At 41.6% G+C, this 22,204-nt stretch overlaps 1 protein-coding gene across 1 annotated transcript in view; it reads right to left on the reverse strand.

Annotated features, from left to right (window-relative positions):
* igsf11 (immunoglobulin superfamily member 11) overlaps positions 1-22,204 on the reverse strand; it is an 85,607-nt gene that overhangs the window by 53,523 nt on the left and 9,880 nt on the right. The window contains exon 2 of the mRNA XM_028419422.1: positions 7,884-7,913. Coding sequence (XP_028275223.1) covers positions 7,884-7,913 — 30 coding nt within the window. The remainder of the gene's footprint in view (positions 1-7,883; positions 7,914-22,204) is intronic.

Genomic DNA, 22,204 nt, shown 5'->3' on the forward strand with positions numbered 1-22,204 from the left:
TCCTTTTGATAAGGTTCTCCTTGTGGTCACTTGAAAGCAGAGATGAAGGAGTGGATAAAGGTGCAAAAAAAGAGAGAGAGGGCAATGACATGAGAAGGGATAAATAAGATGGCAAGGAATGAAACAGGTTGAAGCACAGTTACGATGAAAGACACAGAGGGAGGGATTACACTGCAGAAAGAAAGAGGGTTGCAGAAAAAAGAGAGCAGGACACATAAGGATAAAGGTGCAAATACATGTTGTACACACACACACCCCACTCACACACCTGGGGAACTGAATCTGAAACATCAGCGAGGGGCTCGGGAGGCCGAATCTCATCCCTCTTGTGCGCCTCCGAACTAAAGCGGCACATTTTTGCTGAGGGAGAGTCCTCACACTTTTGGGGAAACTCTCTGATGACTAGCTAGCTATGGTAAAGCCTGCAGGCCCACACACACACACGGGGGGAGAGTGGGATCATTAGACTAACTCAGCCATTCATAGTCAGGAGACAGTTAGCTAGCTAGCTCCATCTAGAAACACTTCCTCTGAATAATTCACAGAGGTGTAAATAAAATATATCCAGTGGCCCTCACAAAAAAAATTAGATACAAGATAGCTGCCATGCTGAGTAATGAGTTCTTCTGTAGGAGATGAGTTCTGATATGACAGGCAAGCAGATGCACACATAAAAAAAGACCTTACCTCAAAATTCAGTTATTCACATTGATATTCACGGAGAGGGCTGTGCTGTTTCATTTAAAACAGAATATTTCATCCATATATCTGCCTTTGATAATGACACTAAAGCATGCCATCTCCCCAGATCTGCACCAAAGTCATAACACATGTGATTGCAATGATGTCCAAAAGTGTTATTATAAAAAACAACAACAACAAAAAACTAGGAAACAATGTTATCCATGGGTGGGAGCTCAGCAAAGGCATTACTATCCTTTAATTTTCCCAAGATAACAGATGATAGCTCGACGTTTATTGCTTTTCTCCTGCAGGGGATAGTGCAATATTTTCTGCATAATGCATGAGAGAGGCCCAAATCGTCCCCAAAACAAATAGCCTCATAATCAATGGGGCGGCGAGCCATTAGTGCGTGTTAGATATAACTCCTCCTCACATATATGACAGGGTTCTGTTGCATTGGACAGATGGAGGGCGACAGGGACAAGAAATCAAAGCACTAACAGCGAGTCAGAGGGAGATGAATAGGCCACAGGTCCCTTTCCACGTGTCCCATCGGTGCTACAGTGTTAGCACACTGTGGTAATGCAGTCATCACCCTGTGTGCCAAAACTACAATGGAGACAGAGCAGAAATCGATACTGCGCTCCAACCGCTTCCTCGCAGAGGCTCCTGTGATTATGACAACCACTCCAGGTGGTTGGAGTGTGGATCATGTTTTCTCTGCTTGGCTCAAGAGTTGCTGCTTTTGGCACACAAAAAGCTTTTCATTTCACAAAAGGTCAATCAATAAAAAACAGCTCATTTCCCTCTGGTCACCTTTGTGTTTCTCCATTTATGCAATAATTGGTTGTAAATGGGGCCCCTTTGGATGTGAACCTCCAATTTAAAATGCTGCGTGCAAAAAAATCCTCTGCTAGGAAAAAAATAAAAAGAGATGTCAGGAAACACTCTAAATCCCAGTGTCCATACAATTCATACATTCACATCTTTGCACTGCTTTGCTGTCCAAATGCCAAAGTTGAGAAACTTAAAAGACATCTCCTGGTTGAGCCCTCAGAGACTGACATCTAAGGACAGCTGCACTTCCTTCTTGCCTCTTTTACACTCCTTGCCATCCTCTCTCTGTCAATCATATACTTTTAACTCAGCCCCACCTCTCCAAACTCACCAGATTTCTTCTCCATCTGTTATCTGTCCTTATAAAACACTCTTACTCTTTCCATTTTTTCTTCATTTACTTACAATGAATATTTGCTTCAATGAAGCAAACTGTCCAGTGTATAGTGGCAGTAGTCAGGCAGTCAGAGGCAGGGCGAACTCTCTTTGTGTGTGATATGTATCAGGAGTTACTCTCAGCTCCTATTACTCTGACACAACACTTTCTAAATTAGCTGCCTGACACTAACCAGTCCCTGAGCCTCGGGGCTCGACCTCATGCCTGTCCACAATGTCTCCCTCACTTTACACACACACCTCAGGAAAAGATATCTAATGTGGAAATGCAACTAAAATAATCCAAATCTGATCATAGTGCTTTTTTTTTTTTTTTTTTACCGCTGACTATACAGTGCAGAGATTCTTAGAGGAAACTTGTCAAAACTGCAACTGGAACAACATGGGCTACAAGATCTGAGGTTCAGACAGCATAACATTCACTGACCTTGTAAAGGACACACACACACCACTGTTGTTACTTTATCATGGCCTATATAACAATTGAACCTAACTCAAAGTTTATGTCCTGCAGGTGTCTGATACTTAAAGGTGTAATGATTAATGTCGGTGTTGTTGCCGTTAATGAGGAGTGCCCTTTTTCTTCCGTTCCTGTGGCTGACATCTGCCCAGCTTACACATGTAGAGAGAAAGTAGTGCTATCTCTGGCTGGAGGGCAGAGCTGAGACAGCTAACATAGATTATCTGGAGTAACACTGTACTGAGCGCTGCATCCAACTACTGTTACTCAGTATTAAGATACAGAGCAGGTTTAAACATATACTCATGTTTAGTTTAATAAGTGTGAATTGTTGTCTGTCTCTATGTTAGCTGGGCTGGTGACCTGTCCAGGTTGTACACTGTTAAAATGAATAGATGGATGAAATGAGTGAGGCGTCTGGAATCATGATTGATAGTTGATTTCTTTGCTTTTTTTGCAGATGATGTTGTTCTTTCTGCACAATAAAGAGGAGGGTCTCAAAGGTCTAAAAGGAGGATCCGCATCTCTTCTTTTAATCCCCAGGTGAAGAATCCATACCAGGTGGAAGCATTAATGAATGATACAAAAAGCACTGTGTGAGCTTGGCAGTAGGTGGCTGCAGCTTCCGCAGATATGTGGAAAGCTGAGCCTTGCAGGCAATCAGTCACCCTCATCTACGGGCATGAAATCTGGGTAATAAACAAGTGTAAATACAGAACGTGAAAATGAGTTTTCTCTGCAGGGTGGCTAAGCTTTTTCTCTGAAATCAGATATAAAGCTCAGAAATCAGGGAGAGGCACAAAGTAGAGCTGCTGCTTCTCCTCATTAAGAGTAACCAGTTGATGTGGTTCAAGCACCTGATAAAGATGTCTCCTGGGCACCTTTCTTTAGAGATTTACCATGGACAGCCAGCTAAGTGGAGGCCTGAGGCTGAAACAGGCCTCTCTAGAGGTATTACATCTCCAAGATGAGGATTCCCCAGGAGGAGGTGGCAGACTTGGGAAGGTCAGGGTGCCTCTAAGCAGACTGGAGAATGGATGGATGGATGTATGGATGGACTGGACAGAGACAACGCTGTTTCAGCCTCTGTACAGAGTGGAGCTTAGTTAACTACTGCAGCCTCACACTGATGGATGAATATAAGAGCGGTATTGATCTTATCTAGCTCACAGTTTCCCAAAATGTCAAACTCTTTTTTTAAGCACTCGAACACTCTGACATATATTTTCATATTTCAGGATACAGAGGACACAGATGATATCCAGAATGTCAGGTGTGGAAAAAATATTACTGGGAGCTTCTGTTTGGTGCCAACTATGGGACGGAGCAAGGGCAGGTTAATTTAAAGTGGACATCTGATCACACAGAGGCCCCACAATAAATACACAGTTAATACAAAGTGGTGTTTGTTTCAACTTTAATAGGATTACAAAACACATTCTTCAGACTTGCCAAATGAGAGAAGGGTTATTTGTGACTCCTAGGTATGATTTCAAGTCACACTGCGATAGCAGATTTAGCACAGTCGACAGCTGCTTGGGAAGGTGCTAGCGTGTCCTGTGTCATTCCACTCATTCTGCTCAGCCCTGACCTGCACCTGGCACATAAACACAGGCTTTACAAATTTTGCGTGGGGTGCCTGTGGAAAGATGAGGTTAGAGGGTCAGACGAGGGTCCACAAGAGACAGTGAAAGTGAGAAAAAGATGATTGACAGAAAGTTAAACAGGGAGTGGTGGCATTTTATCCCTCCACTGGAGCCGTCAGTGCACCTTGAGACACTGCGAGGTTACTCGCTGCAGCACTAAATCCTCAGAAGACATCATGTCAGATAAATGCATTCTTTCATATCGCATACTGGGTCAGCTTGTACTTGTGAGAGTCTTTGTCCTGTCAACAGGACAGGATGAAGCGGGATGATATGTCATGATGACCTACAGTCGTTGTTTTACGCACAAATAATTAAAGCTATATATGTACTTCACCTGTCCCGGCTGTCTGATAACATTGACATTGGACATCATAATGGGAGGTCAATAAGAGATGTATTTATTTAATATCAAAATACTATTATTTGGAACAGTCACAAATTGCAGTACTGCCAGTCACAACTGGAGCTGACTAAAGGCATTATTTAGCCTGCTTATCCATGTCAATGCTATCATTTTACACCAAAAAGTCACTAAAGGCACATTTTTTCCTCCCATCTGCCAAGATAAATCTAATATTTACCCTTTAGTTCTCTGTTTAGATATAAGTTTTAGTATATTTAGCTATTAATGGTTTTACAAAGTCATTAACTGCAGTGTCTGCTGTTTGGCAGGGGTTAATTGTTAGAGAGCTGTGAGAGCAACCCAAAAGGTGAAGTAATGGGCCAGATAGTTATGCAATGAGTAGGAACTTTTTTTATAAAGCAGTATGAAAGCAAGGGAATGATAGATGCAGCTGATAATCCTTGGTGGGTTACATGTGAGGCCTTTCAAACTGGCAAATTCCATTAATACTGTTGTCTTACTTTTCCAACAGTACAAAGACACAGGTGTCCATCACCTTTGGTATGATGTCAACAACTCTGTTAACATACCCTTATTGTAAACCAGATGATATAATATGAACCCTTATTACAGGGGTGGTAATAGACTCTTCAGCACTAAGATCCTCTTTATTATCTGTCAACTGTGGACTACATCTCTAAGCTGATTAGCCAGAGCTGTCTTTTCAGCATTTCAATTAGGAGCGTTTTGAATAGTCAAGCAGATTGCATGCCTTATATTCATTACTGACATTCTTAGGGCGCTACGCAATGTTCAAATACAGTAATCCAAGAAACACGGTGCCACAGCAAAGGATGAAAGAGCAGCAGAAAGAATGACATCATGGCAGATTTTAATATTGGTCTCACAGGAAAATGGCAAAAGTAGCTATTAACAGCAATCTGAAGCAATTTAGAGGAGCAGAGAGACAGTTTGAGCATAAATGGCCCAGCTGGCAATCATACCACTGTCGTGCACTCTCATATGCAAACACACAAACGCACACACATTCTTTGGTGTTCTTTCCAGAAGCATCCATCTTTAGCATACGGTATGTACGAACTCAGCTGTAAAAATGTCATAACAAGAGGCCGGCTGGTTAGCAGATACTTAGAACAGGCCTGTGAACACCTTTCAAACTTTTCTGACCGCTTTATTTCAGAAAAGCTCGCACAAAAATGGGACCTGATGAAAGAATGAGAGAGGACGAAGCGGAAGAGGAGGAAATTGAGGGAGAGGAGAGGGAGGAGGAGGTTTTGACTCCTGGTGCTAATGGATTTAGGTCAGATGACGAGGATGATTTTGTACTGTGGGCGTGTGGCGTGTGGGCGTGTGTGTGTGTGTGTAAGAGCTTGCATGTACATGTGGAGTGCATGGTTTTGTGAAGTCATTAGCAGTCAAGCCAAAATATGATGATCTCGGGGTTTTATCGGTATCTGTTTAAGGTATCCGGCTTTATCAAATACCCACTTGACACAGGAGTCACCATCATGTTTTATCATTCAGTCCCTGTCTGACTCATTTTCACACACACACATTCACTCACTAATCCATTCAGTCATTGTTAATCCAGCTGTGTGCTGGTACAGAGAAGTGCTGTACATGACCGACAACCAAGTCACCAGTGCTGATGTCATAACCTTTTGGTGCAGTTTTGTTGTCCCTGCAGGGGAAACACACATATGAATCTACCATGTGTGCCGCAATTCACATTATACAACACTTAAAATCTGTTCTGTAGAGATCAGAAATTACACAAATGCACTGGTCTTTGCAAGTGAAATGTTGCTGTCATGTTCTCGGTTGTATTAGTTTGACGAACAGCTAGGACTCACTTAAAGCATCAGTGCGGGAAGAAGAGCGCAGGGAAGAGAAAGGACACACATTGAGGGTCTGAAGCAGCCGCATGCCCACAGAACAACAGCAGCAGAGCAGCGGAGAGTCAAGTGACTTTTCCCTGGACACCTTAGTGGTGCTTGTACTTGTGCTTTTTTATACTACACATTTCATTTACAGACCTTATATCTAAACCTCAAACTACTACTAGAATATATCAGACAATGCATTAAGTATTCTTAAACTGTAAGTCACTTGCAGCCGGTTCCCAAATGACGGCATTGCTGGCATGACTTACAATGCATGTGTTGCATAGAAACAGCTAACACAACTACAGCTTGCTAATATAAGATGATAAATGACCTTTTACAGATGTTAAATGAAATGTAAAATTACATTTCACAAAAATAACACAACTGAACTGAAATGGTAACAAAAAAAAGTTGTAATTTGCTTTAGGTGAGAAGTGTGCAGTGTATGTGTGAAAAATGCTTCAACTAGCTCTCCACATCCCTAGTAATAAGGGCTTTAAATGGCTTTCCAGCTGGGAAACCAGGCTGCAGTCCGTGTTCATGGAATTCCAGATTAGGATTTGACTGACTGTGAAGAGCGGTTGTCCTGTTCGTTTGAGTGTGTGGACATACATAGAAGGAAGAACCTCAACTAAAGAGTGTGTAGAGATATTGCAAGACAGAGAGAAATAATATATATATATATATATTTATATATAACAGTAAGCACCAGAAAGAGATTACAGAAAAGAAGATAGAAAGAAGTGGGGGTGAGTGAGAAAATTAAAACCCACGAGAAAGAAGAAGCAGTCAGATTGGGATTGAGGGGAGTAGAAGCATGGTGCAATTGGAAGAAAAGAGAGGCATCACAATTTAAAGAAGAAAAAAAATCAGCTCAGGGAGATCACAAAAATATATAGAAAAAAAACACAATGGGAAATAGACTAGAAAGACAGATAGAGGAAGGGATGCTGAGCGTTAAAATGTAGTGGAGGAGACAGCAGATGGTGGGGATTATTCTGGACTAAAATACTCTGGGATCTACAGAGTGAAGGCTGCAGACATAAATCGTTACAGACTCCATCTGCCAGAAATAGACCAAAAAAAAAAGAGCTGTAGGACCACCAACACTGTGATGATCAAAAACTGCCCGGATGGCAAAACACCCAAAACGGCTGAAAACTCCCATCATAATCAACATCTCGGGACAGATAAAAAGGCGGGTTCTACCACGCCCGTGTGTGTTTATTAAAATGACTTGGGAGGGAGGAATATCCTCTGAGTCATATGCACACACAGATTGGAACCTCTTAAAACGAAATCCAAAAAGCACTATTTGTGTGGAGATCTCTTATAACAGTACTAGATTCCTTTTTTGCAGCAGGTGTCTGCACATGCAGCTCATGTGTTTGTGTGCAACTGATACCATGCTTACTGTGATTAGGACAACAGCCTGCGGACTATGTGTAGTGCAAGTCGATGACAAACTTGTCCACAAAGCTCTCCAATAATGCCTTTACATCCATCCACACACATCCTTAACACACAGCTGGAGATAGAGAGTAATGGCAGCTAATAACACTGCAACCCCCCCACAAGCAGGGAGAGAAGTTTTTTTTTTTATTTACCTTTTCCTGTGTGTAGATCAAACCTCGAACCTGTAAAAAAAAAAAAACAAGAACAAAACACAATTACTCTTATGTTCTGAGTACATCATACAGTGCAATACCACCCCGATTAAGCAATTTGAACAAAAATCAACATTAGAGTCTCCCTGCAGGCGGACAGAAGCCACACCATGCTTAGTTCCTGTCTGCAGCTTTTTCTCTATACTCCTCTGTAATTGCCTATTGAGCCGTGTCACTCAAGACTTGTACTTTATGTTCCTGCAACAGCAACTAAGTCAGTACATTCTAGTCTCAGCATTAGTGTTAGGATGGCAAACATATTGACTTGTGTGCATAAAAGACAGAGACAGAGAGAGTGTGTGTGTGCATGTATGTTATTGACTAATTATGTACCCTGACAGGGGACAGTTAATTAAATCCTTCCCTGGCAGCAGGCATAGAGTAATTATTGTGCATGGAAGCATACAGTATGTACCACACACACACACACACACAAAGGTGTCATCCACATGTGCAATATGCACGGCACGTGCACACTTCTGTACGCTGACCTCCACCAGCACTTCAACCAAAATTTTTCGCATCCACTAGTCCACTAATATTTCCATCACAAACAGCAAGTGCAACCAATTTCCAGGCAGAAGATAGCAGTGTTGCTCTCAAATTTGCGTCCACCAGCGTGACAGCAGCATACACTGCTACTTGAATTTGACAGGAGGAGATGAACAAAGTCAAGTTACACAGACAGCCCAAAATATCATATCCAAGCTTCAGTTTTTATTTTAAAGTGACAAACAGTGTCTGTAAAAGCAGCATCCCAAACAACTTTCCCTCCATTCCCTCATTCCGACTGGTTTCCAGTCAGAAGCCGATGAGCTGGAAAATTAATTGGATAAAAATGAGATCATAATTAAAAAAAGGGGGGAAAAAAAGAAGCTGGATCAGTCCTGTCATCTGGTTGGTTTGTACACATGCAAACAGCAGCTGCTACATCTGCTGTATGATAAGATGATCTGCAGCAGTGAGGACGGGCCAGCGCTGGATTGATCAGTGACATTTTGCTAAGCCGCAGTAAGTGTTTGACATTCTTTACCTTCACTGAAAGTGCTTTGAATGCTATAATCAGTGATTATAGCTTTTCAGTCATGGAACTTACTTTACTAAGGAAAGGAAAAATATGTATTTTCTCAAGTCTTCTGGTCTGTATATGGTCTGTTTCCCTCACTTACTTTCTTGCAGCACACTGCTTGATTGTCCAACTCTGTGGCTCCATTCAGAGTGAAAAAAGGAGACACAGGGTTAAAAATCTGTCCCCTTTGACCATGACAGACAGACCACCCAGGCTACAGAAGCTGTGGAAACAACAGGAGCTTCCCATTAGCACACTAAGATGTTCCCTGTTTTGACACTGCATTGCTGTTTTACTGTAAAAAGGATCTAATCTACACATGTAGTTGAACCTGATTACACTCGCTTCACATGTGACAAAGTCAAATGAGAGAAAACAAGCACACAGTTAATAATCTACTGTATTTTCCGCATGAGCTATCAGGGCAGCCAGAGGTGCGACACTGACGATCTGCCTGGCAGATCTTGTTCAGCTGCTGACGTCCACAGGACCATCAGTCTTCAGTCTTCACACTACCTGCCACACACAGCTTAAGTGTTCTGCAAAAGGCACAATCATTTCATCGGCCGTTAAGCAGCGGCACCTCACCACTCTCATTCGCAAGGTGCAAAGGCTCGCAGGAAAGACGAGAGGGGGTGTAGAAATTAACAGAGGAAAAAAAAAGTGTTGCTCATGCTGTTATATTCTATATTTCCATGTAAAGAAAATGTCCTTGGCTCTGAATAGAAATGACGCAAATTTTTGTATAACAGCCTATAAGAGCTGTGTGGGACTGAAGCTGAACACTGTAACGAAGGTTCGATACACTCTAAGAATATCAAAGCGATCGATGGCCACTGATGCAAGAAGTGGCTGTTTAATGAGTGATATTTTACAGACTGACTGGCGTGTGAGAACAAAAGAACTAAATAAAAAAATAAATAATATTGTAAGCAACAGGCCATGCATTCCCCCTGTCTGGATGCCATTAAGCTCTTTCCTTCCATCTCTGTAAATGCTGTGATTAGTCACTGCGTGAGTCTATCCCGAGCAGGTTGAATTTAATCTCAACCTCTGAGGCACTTTACAGAGGATTTCAAACCATTACCCAAGCTCAACAATTGGCAGTGGCTGCCAAGCACCTTCAAGGCAATGTCAGTTTCCATGGTGACCAATTCAACCACCCAAACCCCCAACCCCCAAACGACAGCTGTAGCCCCCCCATATATCACAACAATTTTTGCAGTTTTCTATTGTGTGTTTTGTTGTCTGGTTTCAGGTTCAAACATCTGCCCGTTTAACCATGGTAATAAACACTCGCCTATGTTCTTCATCAGTTTAGCAGTTTCTCTCACACACTTACACACAAGAGGCATTCAAGAAAATAAAGGACATCTATCGAAAAAAAGCTGAAACTAAAAAAAAAAAACAAATAAGGAGGAAATAAAACAATGAGTGTAGATAGAATAATATCCTTCTAGAAAATAACAACAGGTTTAACAACAATAATCCCAAATTTATTTACATATTTCCCATGATGTGTAGCATCATCTCGGTGATCACTTGGTTGACTGGAGTGGAAGTGGAAGGAGCTTGACAGCTTTGACACTCATTACTAAGCTAAAAGCAATAAGGAAGAAAATCACATATGGCCACTGGATGATTTCAACAACAACATGTGAAGATGTCCTGCTTCCATGCTTTGTCTCTTAATTGGCAAGTGGATTGTTAGCGAGCAGCTCTAATACAAAAGAACCCCCTGAGTAAAAGGGGGAGTCACACTGTTGACTTGCTGCAGCCTGCCAACATGTCCGACGCAGCTCCATTACTAAACTGTTACCATCTAGCGGTGGTGATAAAGGAGGTCAACGGGTCAACGGTGGACTCTGCTGTTGGGATTTACCTTTTCTAATATGGATGGCTGTGGTTACTGTTACTAAATGAATACTTTCAAAGACAGAGATGTCAGACTGCCTCTACCAAGAAGTCAGTCACCTCCGTTTGACTTGGCTGGGTGTACAGAACATCAGGATATCTGGTCTGAATGCTAGCATTGTGGCTAACAGGAAGGTTCTTTTATTTCATTGAAGCTAGCAAATGAACCTCTCAGCACTTAAAGGACAACAAAGTGGATGACCATTCTCTGGTTGTTGACTCTAAAAAATGTATAACTACATCCAGCAGCAGTACAAACATGACCTCATTGTGTCGCTCTTGGTAGTCATTGTCAAAGCTGTCCCTGTTAGTTCACTAATGTCAGCAACTTTTAGATTTTTATACCAACCAAGTCAGTCACATCAACATCTCCATTAGGACAAGATGGCGCTATACATGTTGGAAAATGTGTAAATAAAATGGAGATTATTTCGCTTCACTGATAGTGTTACGTACGTGTCCTGACTTTTTAATGGATAATCCATCTTTTATGTATGCCATTACCTCTTTACGTCAAAATCTCGTCAAAAGGTCTAAAGGAGAGGAAACCCTTTAACCGAGGCTGACCTGACTCTTTAAAGCTGCTACAATCAATCTTTCAACAATAGACCAATGCAGTTTCTGGATGGCCAAACTCACATTCAATTATCACAGTTCCTTTCAGATTTGGCTCTCACCACCAAAAAGCTCTAACAGCTAACTGTACGCTCATCAAGCACTATTTTACAAATTGCTCTTTTGGAGCCAGTTGATAGGGGCCAAACACAGCAACAGTAAAATGAGCACTTACCTTGGTCGGGTGATCAAACCCTATATGAATTATTCTCCTCTGTGAAAGCTACAATCTTACCAAATCACTCCTGAAAATGTAATTCAGTCTTGTTAAGCATTCAGAACGTAGGAATGGCACTGATTGTTTAACCATACTGTTCATGTTGATGAGTGCAGCCAGTAGAAACAAAGGGAAAATAGATAAAAAGCTGATATCGTGTGTCTACATTAGAAGAGTCTGTGTCTAATGTCATGTGTACTTTGAACAATAAGGTAGTTTTGGTTTGTTTTGTGTTACTCAGCCGATAACTCTATATTAAGGATTAAAGATTTCAATCTAAATGCTTAATCCTTACACCTAAATGATATTGTTTTCAACTGGAAACAAAAGCAAATCCCAAATTAAAACGATGACTCCCAGTCCTTTCTTCTTCCCTCTGTACTATAATAAGGGGAGCACGGTCTGCTCTTTTTTTCTACTCGGAGCAAACAGCAATAAAACAAATCACACCGGGACAGCTTTAATTTGCCTACATTCCTGAGGACACCGTCGTTGAACAGTGAAAATAAGGCAGAGAGAAGATGTTGCCGCTCGGCATATGTGCACAGCTAAGTTCTTGTAAAGTGCCAACGTGGATCACAGTGTTATGCCCAGCACTGGTGTAAAGAGACAAATGAGCTTTTTGTAATCTAAAGTATCAAATCATTATATACAGCTAGATTTATCTGCCTCACAAATGTCTAGCTGACATGAACTGTGCTTAAAGTAATGTAGCTTCAGACACGTGTGCCTTCTAAAGGTGAAGCTGTGCTGCTCATCTTCTTCTCCTGCTGCAGTGTGTTTAGCCAGGAGGTGATCACCAGACAGACAGGCGCAAATGTTGGAGACAGCATGTCCCAGAGGCACATTGTAAAACCATACAAACTGCACCTTTAAAAAATAAAAATACACACACACACACACCTCTGGCATACGTTCACACATGATTTCATGACCCACGGTTCACACCTGATTCTCTCCCCTCCTGGGTGTTAATCAAGTTGTTTGTTTCAGAAAGACTTCATTAGTTTGTTTCTTTGATTGTAGGTGCGAATGCCTCTGAGTGAGTGTGTGAGCCTGCTCATGTGTATGCTTATTTAGCATAAAAAACACACACACACGTGCACACCTACCGTCCTTGAGAATGCCTCAAACAAATTTGAACACAAGTAACAAAAAAAAAAGAAACCCACAAGACTTCATCGCAATGATCATTTTTCATTCTCAGCTCTCTGTGTTATTGGGAATACAGGTCATTACGATGCAGGCTGCAGAGGAGAGTGTGTTAAAAGATGTTTTCCTTTATGGAGAATGATTTGTTTGTTTTACATTCCAGCTCTCCAGCCTCCCGGGCCCTAGCCTACATTACAACACAAAGACAATTAATCATTGATGATCAGACCTTTTAATATTGCTCATATAAAATGTATCTGCACGTGAGTAAAACAAATGAAGACTGTTCTGAAACACTTTCTTTTCTTTTTTTTTTGGCGAGACGTATTATTAAATGAAGATTACTGAAACATTTAGTTAACACTCACATGAAAAGTAAACCTACTAAAGTTAGTCGGTCTAAATTTCCACAGCTGCTTGAATATTCTTCTGACGCGGGGCATCAAAGAGGCATTTTAAAATTATGAGAGAGGTTGTGTTCAAATATCTCATTTAAAAAAATAATGAGCCACCTCACAATTCAAAGCCCTTACAAATCTCACATCTAAGGCCAACGCAAAATAATCGTTTAATCCACACTTTCATTACTGTAGAAAGAAACGTCTCCAGAGGTCAATTAACCCCGCGTGTGAACTGAGAACCCCTCGGCGGAGAAAGTCCAATAAGCCAAGATAACAAAAAAGACGCACGGAAAAGCTCACATCCACATGCAAAAACGCAAAGCTAATCGCACACCAACAGACCGACATAATCAAGGCACGGCACGGCTATTGTCTGTTTGTGCGCTCGCACACATACTGTACATATTACCAAGCAGGCTGCTGTCCTTTAATCACAAGTCGTGTTTTAATTGGAGTAAGTGTGAAGGAAATAAAAGCCGTCTGAGTGGCTGAGTCTGGCACACACAGAGCAATGAGACTGTTGGAGCCAACTTGGTGGATTCACATATGCTTTTATCATGAGGTCATTTTACAGTCTGGAAGTAGAGGTAGAAAGGCTATTTTTATTCTTTCTCGATCAGGCGTCCACGTCAGAAACGGTTTACATTATTTACCGTTGTCAAAATGTGAAACAGGCGCAATCTATTTCAATTTGACTAAAATAAATGATGACATAAGAGACTTGATTAAACACTGAAAGAATCTGGAAGCATTTTGTCTGCCTCTGATTGCTTCAACAGCCTCTTAAAGTCCTTAAATTGGGATAAAAATAACTATTAGGGAGCAGTGACAATATCCATTATTCATTTTCACTATTCATCTACAGTTCTGTGCTTCTCCCCTCATATCATCCTCAGGTCTCCCTTTTCAAAGCGACTCTAGATCTCAGCTGAGTTTCTCTCCTCATGATAAAATATGTTTTTTCTAAGTAGATCAAACCATGTGACTTCAGGCTAAGTCTGTATTTCATTTGTGCTGAAATTCCTGCAGGGATGTTTTACCTATAACAGCTAATTTCACCTCCACCTGAGTTCAAACCACAGACGCAAACCCGCGGCCTTCATAATACATGAGGCCTTAACCACAGCGGAGCCATTTTCTGGATAACTGCATCTGACTAGAATATGCTCATTCACACGGTCTTCGTAGGTGTTATTCAACCACCTTGTTCATATGTGCGTGCGAGCTCCGTGTAAGTCAGAGCATCTGGCTTACACGGATGCTTTAGAGCAGAACACATGAAGAAACATGCATTTAAAAACCTGATTCCACGTACACACACCTGCACCGGCACCCTCCTGAATCTTACAGTTTCAAAACGACTCCATTTGCATGAAGATGCGGAGTCGTGCTGTTAGGACCTTGGGCTATTCGAACCTTTTAAATTGGTCCCAGTGAGATGTGAGAGCTCAGACCACAGGGCTGACCTCTAACTCTTCGCCTGTGTATCAAAGAATTAGTCTCTGTCAGCCCGATCAATAGCCCTACAGCAGCTAGAGACCCGGCCCTGATGTTGGGAGACCGTTACGTTATTAGGGCCTGATGATGATGATAGCAAAGGTCATGTGCATTGGTGGTTCTCCTGTTTGATTTTAGGAAAAGTACCCTTGCATTAAAAAATCATCTGGGGAACTGATTAAGGAAAGCAGAAACAGCTTTACTGGTTAAATAATGAGCCTGGCCAACACTTCGTGGCCTCTTTTTGGAGACAATTAAGCTATTTTTAAGCCATCTCAATTTAAAATGTCTTTGTTTTCTATTTTAAGCCTCAAAAAGACAACAGAATTTGTAAAAGTGCATATAGTTTTTCATATATTTACAGATTTATAGTGAAGATATGACAGAGGAGGGATGCTTGGCTCTTTACTGTTTCTGCAGTCACCTTCATATTAGACTCCACACGACTGACATGATGGACGTCATGTTTGGCCGGTCTGTCTACCAGAAACCATGAGCTCCATCACCTGCCAATCAGCAGATAGATAAGATAGAACAAAAACTCAGGTGTTGTTTTTTTGTGTTTGTTTTAGTCAAGGCTGGCTCCAAAAGTGGGTCAAACTCCACAGACATCCTTTGTTTTTTAGGGGAAATAACCATAGATACAACCTGGTATTGATAATAGTTAAAGTTCCTCTTTCAAATAAATCATTATCATTAATTAGATCTAATGCTGTGCAAAAGTCAGGATTATATAATATCTATCTGAATCCAGGTCATAAGAAACGCTCTGTTAGCTGTTAAATGTTTCTGAATGGAGACTTCCCATCTCATTCCCACAGACTGATCCTCTCTGGCTTGCAGAGATGCCAGTACAGATGGACTGAATAGAGATGAGGCCAGCAGCAGTGTCTGTGGATCTAAACTCCTGGTGAATTGTGCCAGCGAAGAACTGCACCGTGTTGGGGCCTGGCCGACGTGGCTCGCTCCTCTTCGCCCTTGGCAGCCGAGAACAGGGGCCCCCTTTGTTTGGCACAGGCATGTTGACAGGAAACATAATGCATTCACATGATAATGAGAAAGTGAATACACGTTCCTCGTACTGTCCTCCTTTCTGTCCCTAACGTAGCCAACACTGCATGTCTTCACACAGACGGGGAGGGAGGGGCACACAAATCTACTGTACACTGACACACAAAGTCTCACAAACATGCACACTCCATCACAAACCCCTCAGTGTCTGGTGCAGAACGGCCTGATTGCCGGCCTCATCACCAAGGAGACCAGCATTAAGCGGGCGCCTGGCAGAGACAGACTGGCATTTAGCATTTAGGACCCCACAAAGCTTTCAGACAGAGTATACAGGCCTTTTTCAATAAAGAGAGAGAGAGAGAGAGAGAGTTTAGTCACATGGATCCATCCAGAGAAATAGAGAAAAGAGAGAGAGTGACATACTGCGACTGTGACAGTCACAGGAGTAATTTAGAGAAGTGTAAAAGTGATGGAGTGAAAAGAGAAGTTAGCAACAGATAGAAGAGGGATGAACACAAGTGGGAGAACAAGAGAGCAGCACAAAAGGCACGAAAATGAATACATCATTGCAACTGAGAGGCAGGAGGAGAGAATAATACATTTTTTTTTCTTTTACTGACAAGTGCTTTACAGCTCTGACTAAATAACCATAGAGAGTGAGCATAAAACACCATCTGAGCGTTAAGAGGCGCATGTGTGATTTCAGCTGACGTCACGAATGAGGGAAGCTATTAATACTCATGCCCACCTGAGTCTCCACCAGGCAAGGGAGAGAAATGCAGTGCAAATTAACTGTAAAAATAAAGACCTTTTTATTTTCATTCACATCACCCCAGGCTCAGAATGAAGAAATGAAAAGACAGGAAATCAAATGTTGGGGGTATGAGAAGCCCTCTGCCCCCCGAGAGGAGAGAAGAGGAGAGGAGAGGAGAGGAGAGGAGAGGAGAGGAGAGGAGAGGAGAGGAGAGGAGAGGAGAGGAGAGGAGAGGAGAGGAGAGGAGAGGAGAGGAGAGGAGAGGAGAGGGGCTACAAATTAAGCACATAAGTGAAGGTGTATGAGGTCACATCATCACCCCTTTCCACTGAATTAAACCTTCAGACCCACTTCATTAACATTTTTTCCATTTATGTAGAGTTATACTTTCACTTCAACCTGCAATTATCTCTATTTCATGTTGTACCAACAGTATATTAAACACAACAACAGCAGCTGTCTCAGTTCAGAGGCCTTTGAAGGTTGAGGTCTTCAAAGCTGTGGCCCTTTTATGATTGATTTCTTTGTTTCGGTAGCTGCGATTTAGAGTGACACTTATTTATTTTTACATATCAAGCCCATGTGAAACTCCGGATAACAAAAAAAACTCCACCATTTTGTATGCTACAGACCACCATGATTAGAAACAGGGAGGCAGATTAAGAGCAGACCACTCATTATGCACCATCCATCATTCCCTCACTCTCAGGTTCAGCCTCTTCCTCTCAGAGACTGACTGCTAAACCAGGTGTGAAATCTGCCTGTGCTGCTGATTTGCTCCCTCAGTGTCACTCCCATCTCTCCAGCTACAGTTATTCTCTTACAGTTTTTAAGAGTTCAGCCCACAGCCCACCACCAAACCCTCCCTCATCCTCCTCCTCCTCCTCCTCCTTTCACCCAGTCCCTGCGATGCTTTGATAGCCAACTATGAACCACTGTATCATATACGCCTCATCTCATCAGCACGGCCAACTCACAGTATTAATTTTTCATCTTAATTTAAACAAGGATTAATTAAAAATGGAGTCATTTTTTTTCTCTCTCTCTCTCTCCCCACTGTGCACGGCAGTGGTGTAATCTGTTACTGCTCTGGCTCTGCAGTGCAACCTGCATTCATGAGCTTTTATCTGAGAGTGTTTTATTATAACAATGGTGAATAGCGTCTTGTGTGGCTGTGCAGGCACACTGATGACTGTCTCAATGGGCCCTGCTATTCTATGCTATCCTCATTTTAACAAAGAGTAATTTTTTCCCATTGTGCTCTAATATGCAGCACACTTCTCCATGTCTCTTGTTACCGGTGCTACTGTAATAAAGACAAGCTACATCTCTCCACCTTCCTTTCATGATCCCAAAGCATTACACAGCTCTGTTCCACTTATTTACAATGCACAAAAGAGGAAGAGCCACACATTGAACTCTGGCTATTGGAGACTCATATTCCAACAGGGGAAATCACTGTCTAAATCGTTCTGAAACAGGACAATGCCTCATGTTATTAAAGCCCCCCTCCAGCTGAGGACAATGGAGTCATTGATCATCTTGTGTCATCGTTAAAATCCTGCGTTTCATCTCACAGCTTTAATAAAGGGAAAATGTCAACCATTTACAGGCCAGAGAAGATGGATCACTTGATATTCTGCTATTGATTATGAGATATGTTTATGAAGAGTTGGACTGAGACTCACAGGTCCCTCTGAGGACACTCCGTCCTGCTCTCTCTGACTTAGCTCGCCTCCATGCGGTTTCTCTCCCTGTTAATATGTTTTGAAGCGATTCTTCATTGTCTCCGCACTCCCTCTGCCATCTTCACTGACTAATGTCAGTGAACTGTAATTGCACATCATTGTTGCTTTGCCATAATTACAGTTGTGATAGTTCGCAGGGAGAAAACGACTTAATAGTCTCTGGGTAATTACCCCAATTGACTAGATGGTAGCTAATTGGATTGTTTGACATTGCATGGAAGTGTGCATCTTCGCATGTGTGTGAGTAAGGGCACTTTAAATTTGTGTGTATGTATATGGTAGCACTTGACAATAAACAAATAACCACAGGACACTCCATTTGTAGGAACAGCAGGATACAAGCACACAACCCTCCTTTGCACTTTAATTAGACATATTTACTCCTGATTTTCTAATTATTTTTACTTTGGTCATGCCTTGATCAACGCCAAACTACTGCATAAGTAAATAAAATAAAGAGAAAAAGGGGATGATCCTGACACAGAACAGGAGTAGATTACTTCTGGGGGAAAGTCTGAAGTTTAGGTGATAATGTTGTTTTTGTTCTGTCCAAATGATTAAATATGCTCCTTCGGGACTCAACATAGACCTATTCTGTCATTTATGTATGAGGATGATGCAGACGTAGACATTGTTAACATGGTAAGAAAAGTTAGAAAAGGCTGATTTTTAATGGAATATATACAAAGGTATACGGAGGCACTTTTCCAGCAACCATCACTCCTATGTTCTAATGGTACATTGTGTTAGCTAATCGTGTTAAAAAGGCTAATTGATGATTTAAAAAACCCTGGGAAATTATGTTAGCACAGCTGAACTGTTATGCTGATCAGAGAAGCTATAGAACTGGCCTGGTGACCCCAAACTTTTGAACGGTAGTGTAGGTGTGCCACAGAGCTCATTCCTAGGTCCTTAGTTATTTTCCATTAAAGCTCCATATTGGTACAATTTATAGACTGTTTTTTTTAAGACAAGCATATGTAAGTTAGGCTATATACCAGCCCAGACAGGCTTACAAGACAACAATATAAACAAACAGAAAATAAAATTAGCGTTGCAACTTAAACTAAAAAAAAAATAAAAACAAATGAGCCATCCAATTGTTTTTGCAAGGTTTAAAGACAGAACTCGACAACTGAGCAAAATGTCAATTAATGATGATCATTAAAATGATTATGAGTTATCACAATCAAACCACCAAGCCACATTTGTAAACAGGCATTTTAATTACTATGGATAACCATTAACACTACAAACAAAAAAGTAAATAATAAAAACTAAATCAAATGTACCAGTTAGAGTAATTGCGCTATTAATTAAACTATTCTATAGACTTATCATTGTGCATTATTGATCCAGGAATCCAGCCCATACTGTACTTAATGAAAATTATAAAATGCCTACAAACAGAGCACAGCTGAGTTCTTAGCTGTGGAGCCCTCGAATCTCCAAATCCCTGAAGCATCCTTTAATATTGGAGCGATACATCATACTGCTGTGAGTGATTAAAAATATCCAGCTTGGGAGCATATTTCAATATTTCATTACATTAGGTGATAAATGAAAAGAAATTGTTGAAAATGTTTTTATACTCTCAGATATTCACCAGCATTTGCTGCTTTATCAACCTACATACACTTTGACTCTGAGGACACTCATCATCAGTTTGTAATACAAATTGCTGCTTCAGATGGTTTGATCACACTGCACATTCTGACCTCTCTTCACTGGCTCTCTCTCTCTCTCTCCGCACCAGATCTGATTTCAAATAGCTTCCGCTAGCATATAAATAGTAAACAAGCTCACACAATCATATTTATCTGATCTCACCATCCCTTATGTACCCTGTCAGGATTTCCAATCACAGGCTGCTGGCTGGCAGACTGACACTGACAATCAAGAGGAAATTAGCAGGCAGCAGAGCATTTCCTACCAGGCACCATATCTTTAGAGCCACCAGCTCCCCCCTTGGAATATAAACCTGTGGAAATCTTCAGATCTAATCCACTTCTCATCATCCTCATCATGGGGAAAAACACACTATCTACGGTACTTTTAATTTAAAGAGTACTAACACACTGTTTGTTGCTTTATCATGCTCCCTTCCTTTGAGTAATGAAATGTCTGCTTCAAATGTGTAACTTGTTTTTAATAAAACAAAACGTTAGTAAACACCTTTAAAATGATTTAAAAAAAATCATATTTCAACACAGCATTTTCAGCATGTGCTCAAATGTGTGACACTGAACTGATCAAATAAAGCCAAAGCTATCTATAATCTATAAGCCAGGGTCACAGACCAAATGACAGACATAATCTGCAGCAAAGCCCATCTTAGCAGATGATTTGGGCCTCTGCTCAATAGTTTACACATTGTTCCATAGACACAAATCACCTCTTAGCAGGCAAGCTGGGCAGAGCTCAGGAGAGGCGGCCGAGCCTCCTCGGTCATGTAAAAGCAGCGAGGATCAGCTTTGCTCTTTGTTTATTCATTGTCTGCAACTCCAAGTGCAGTATTTAGAAAAACACTAATTCTTAGAGAAACATTACCATCACATGCACATGTTCTAATGAGACACTGTGTTCGCCTTGAGGTGACAAAAGCCTCTTTGAGGTACAAAAAAACCCACAACTCTGTGTTGCAGTGACCCACAGCGATTCTACAACTGCTGTATTAGCAGCATCAGACACCAACTGATGTAGCCAGTTATTGTCGCTGAGTACTCATTAGCACCTCTGTCACCATTTAAAAAGCATGTAATCATACAACCATTTTCCTTACATCCGAGTGTGTCATAACAAAATTAGCGTTTTTGTATTTCTTCAAGGCTGTTGAGCTTCTGTGTTTCTCCCCTCGAGCCTCCTCACAGTGGATGTCATGTGGGACTGCGTGCATGTGGACTAACATTCCATTATTCTGTTACGCTTATTTAAAGCTCTTCCAGCAGCTGAGATCTACTTAAAAGGCTTTTTTGTAGAACTGGACAAATAGGGCACAACACCCACATACACACTGTGTCAGTGGCGTATGACAATACTACTATCAGGCATTATCAGTTAAGTCTGTGCAATACCCTCGTGATATTAATGCCTGAGGGAGGGTGAGGTGAAGGATCTCTGTGTGTATGTGTGTGTGTCTGCGTGGCTAGGTATGATTTTGCGTTTTTGTATTAGTAAGTGTAATTTTGGACTCACATATTCTGGCACTACAACTATCTGGGGCCGACTGGATTTGCATATTGAGTACATTTCAAATGCAAAAGCAGTGAGCAGCACCCTGGACAGTGCCCCCCCACCCCCCATCGCTGGTCTCCAGGCTGTCAGGGAGGGCAACCAGATAAGACAGTGGAGTCATGGATTAAAGCTGGATCCATACTCCGCGAGACAAAGACATTTTTCCCCCCTGCAGACGTTACGCCCACAAAATGACGTCATTTTTTGTCTCTGACCGCCCGCTGATCCGCACTCCTGTGCACAGGGTCCGGGCCGAACTTTGTCTTTCAAGGCTGTGCGGCAACCATGCTGTGATTGGTCGGAATTTATTGTGGGCGTGATGAAAGTGGAGAAGCGCAAGAGCCTCTCCAGGTATATAGGTAGGTGTATAAACAGCGCTGATTCAACAGATTTAGATAAGACCATACTGGTTTTGCATGATGAGCAATAAAAGAAAGAAAGAAAGGCAAGTCAGGGTGATTTGTCACCAATAACTCCAGACAGCCATTCACACATACCAGATGGTGACTGTTACCATTCTATATACTCCTACATACCCGGGCATAATAGGCTCGTTAACAATGTCTGCATATCTTTGCTATTGTTACTTTTAATGTCGCATCTTCACAGCTCATCACCGGACAGTTTGAAGTATCGCAGGCACATTGGA

The sequence above is a fragment of the Parambassis ranga genome, chromosome 13, assembly GCF_900634625.1.
Source record: "Parambassis ranga chromosome 13, fParRan2.1, whole genome shotgun sequence".
In the NCBI taxonomy this organism is placed as follows: domain Eukaryota; kingdom Metazoa; phylum Chordata; class Actinopteri; family Ambassidae; genus Parambassis; species Parambassis ranga.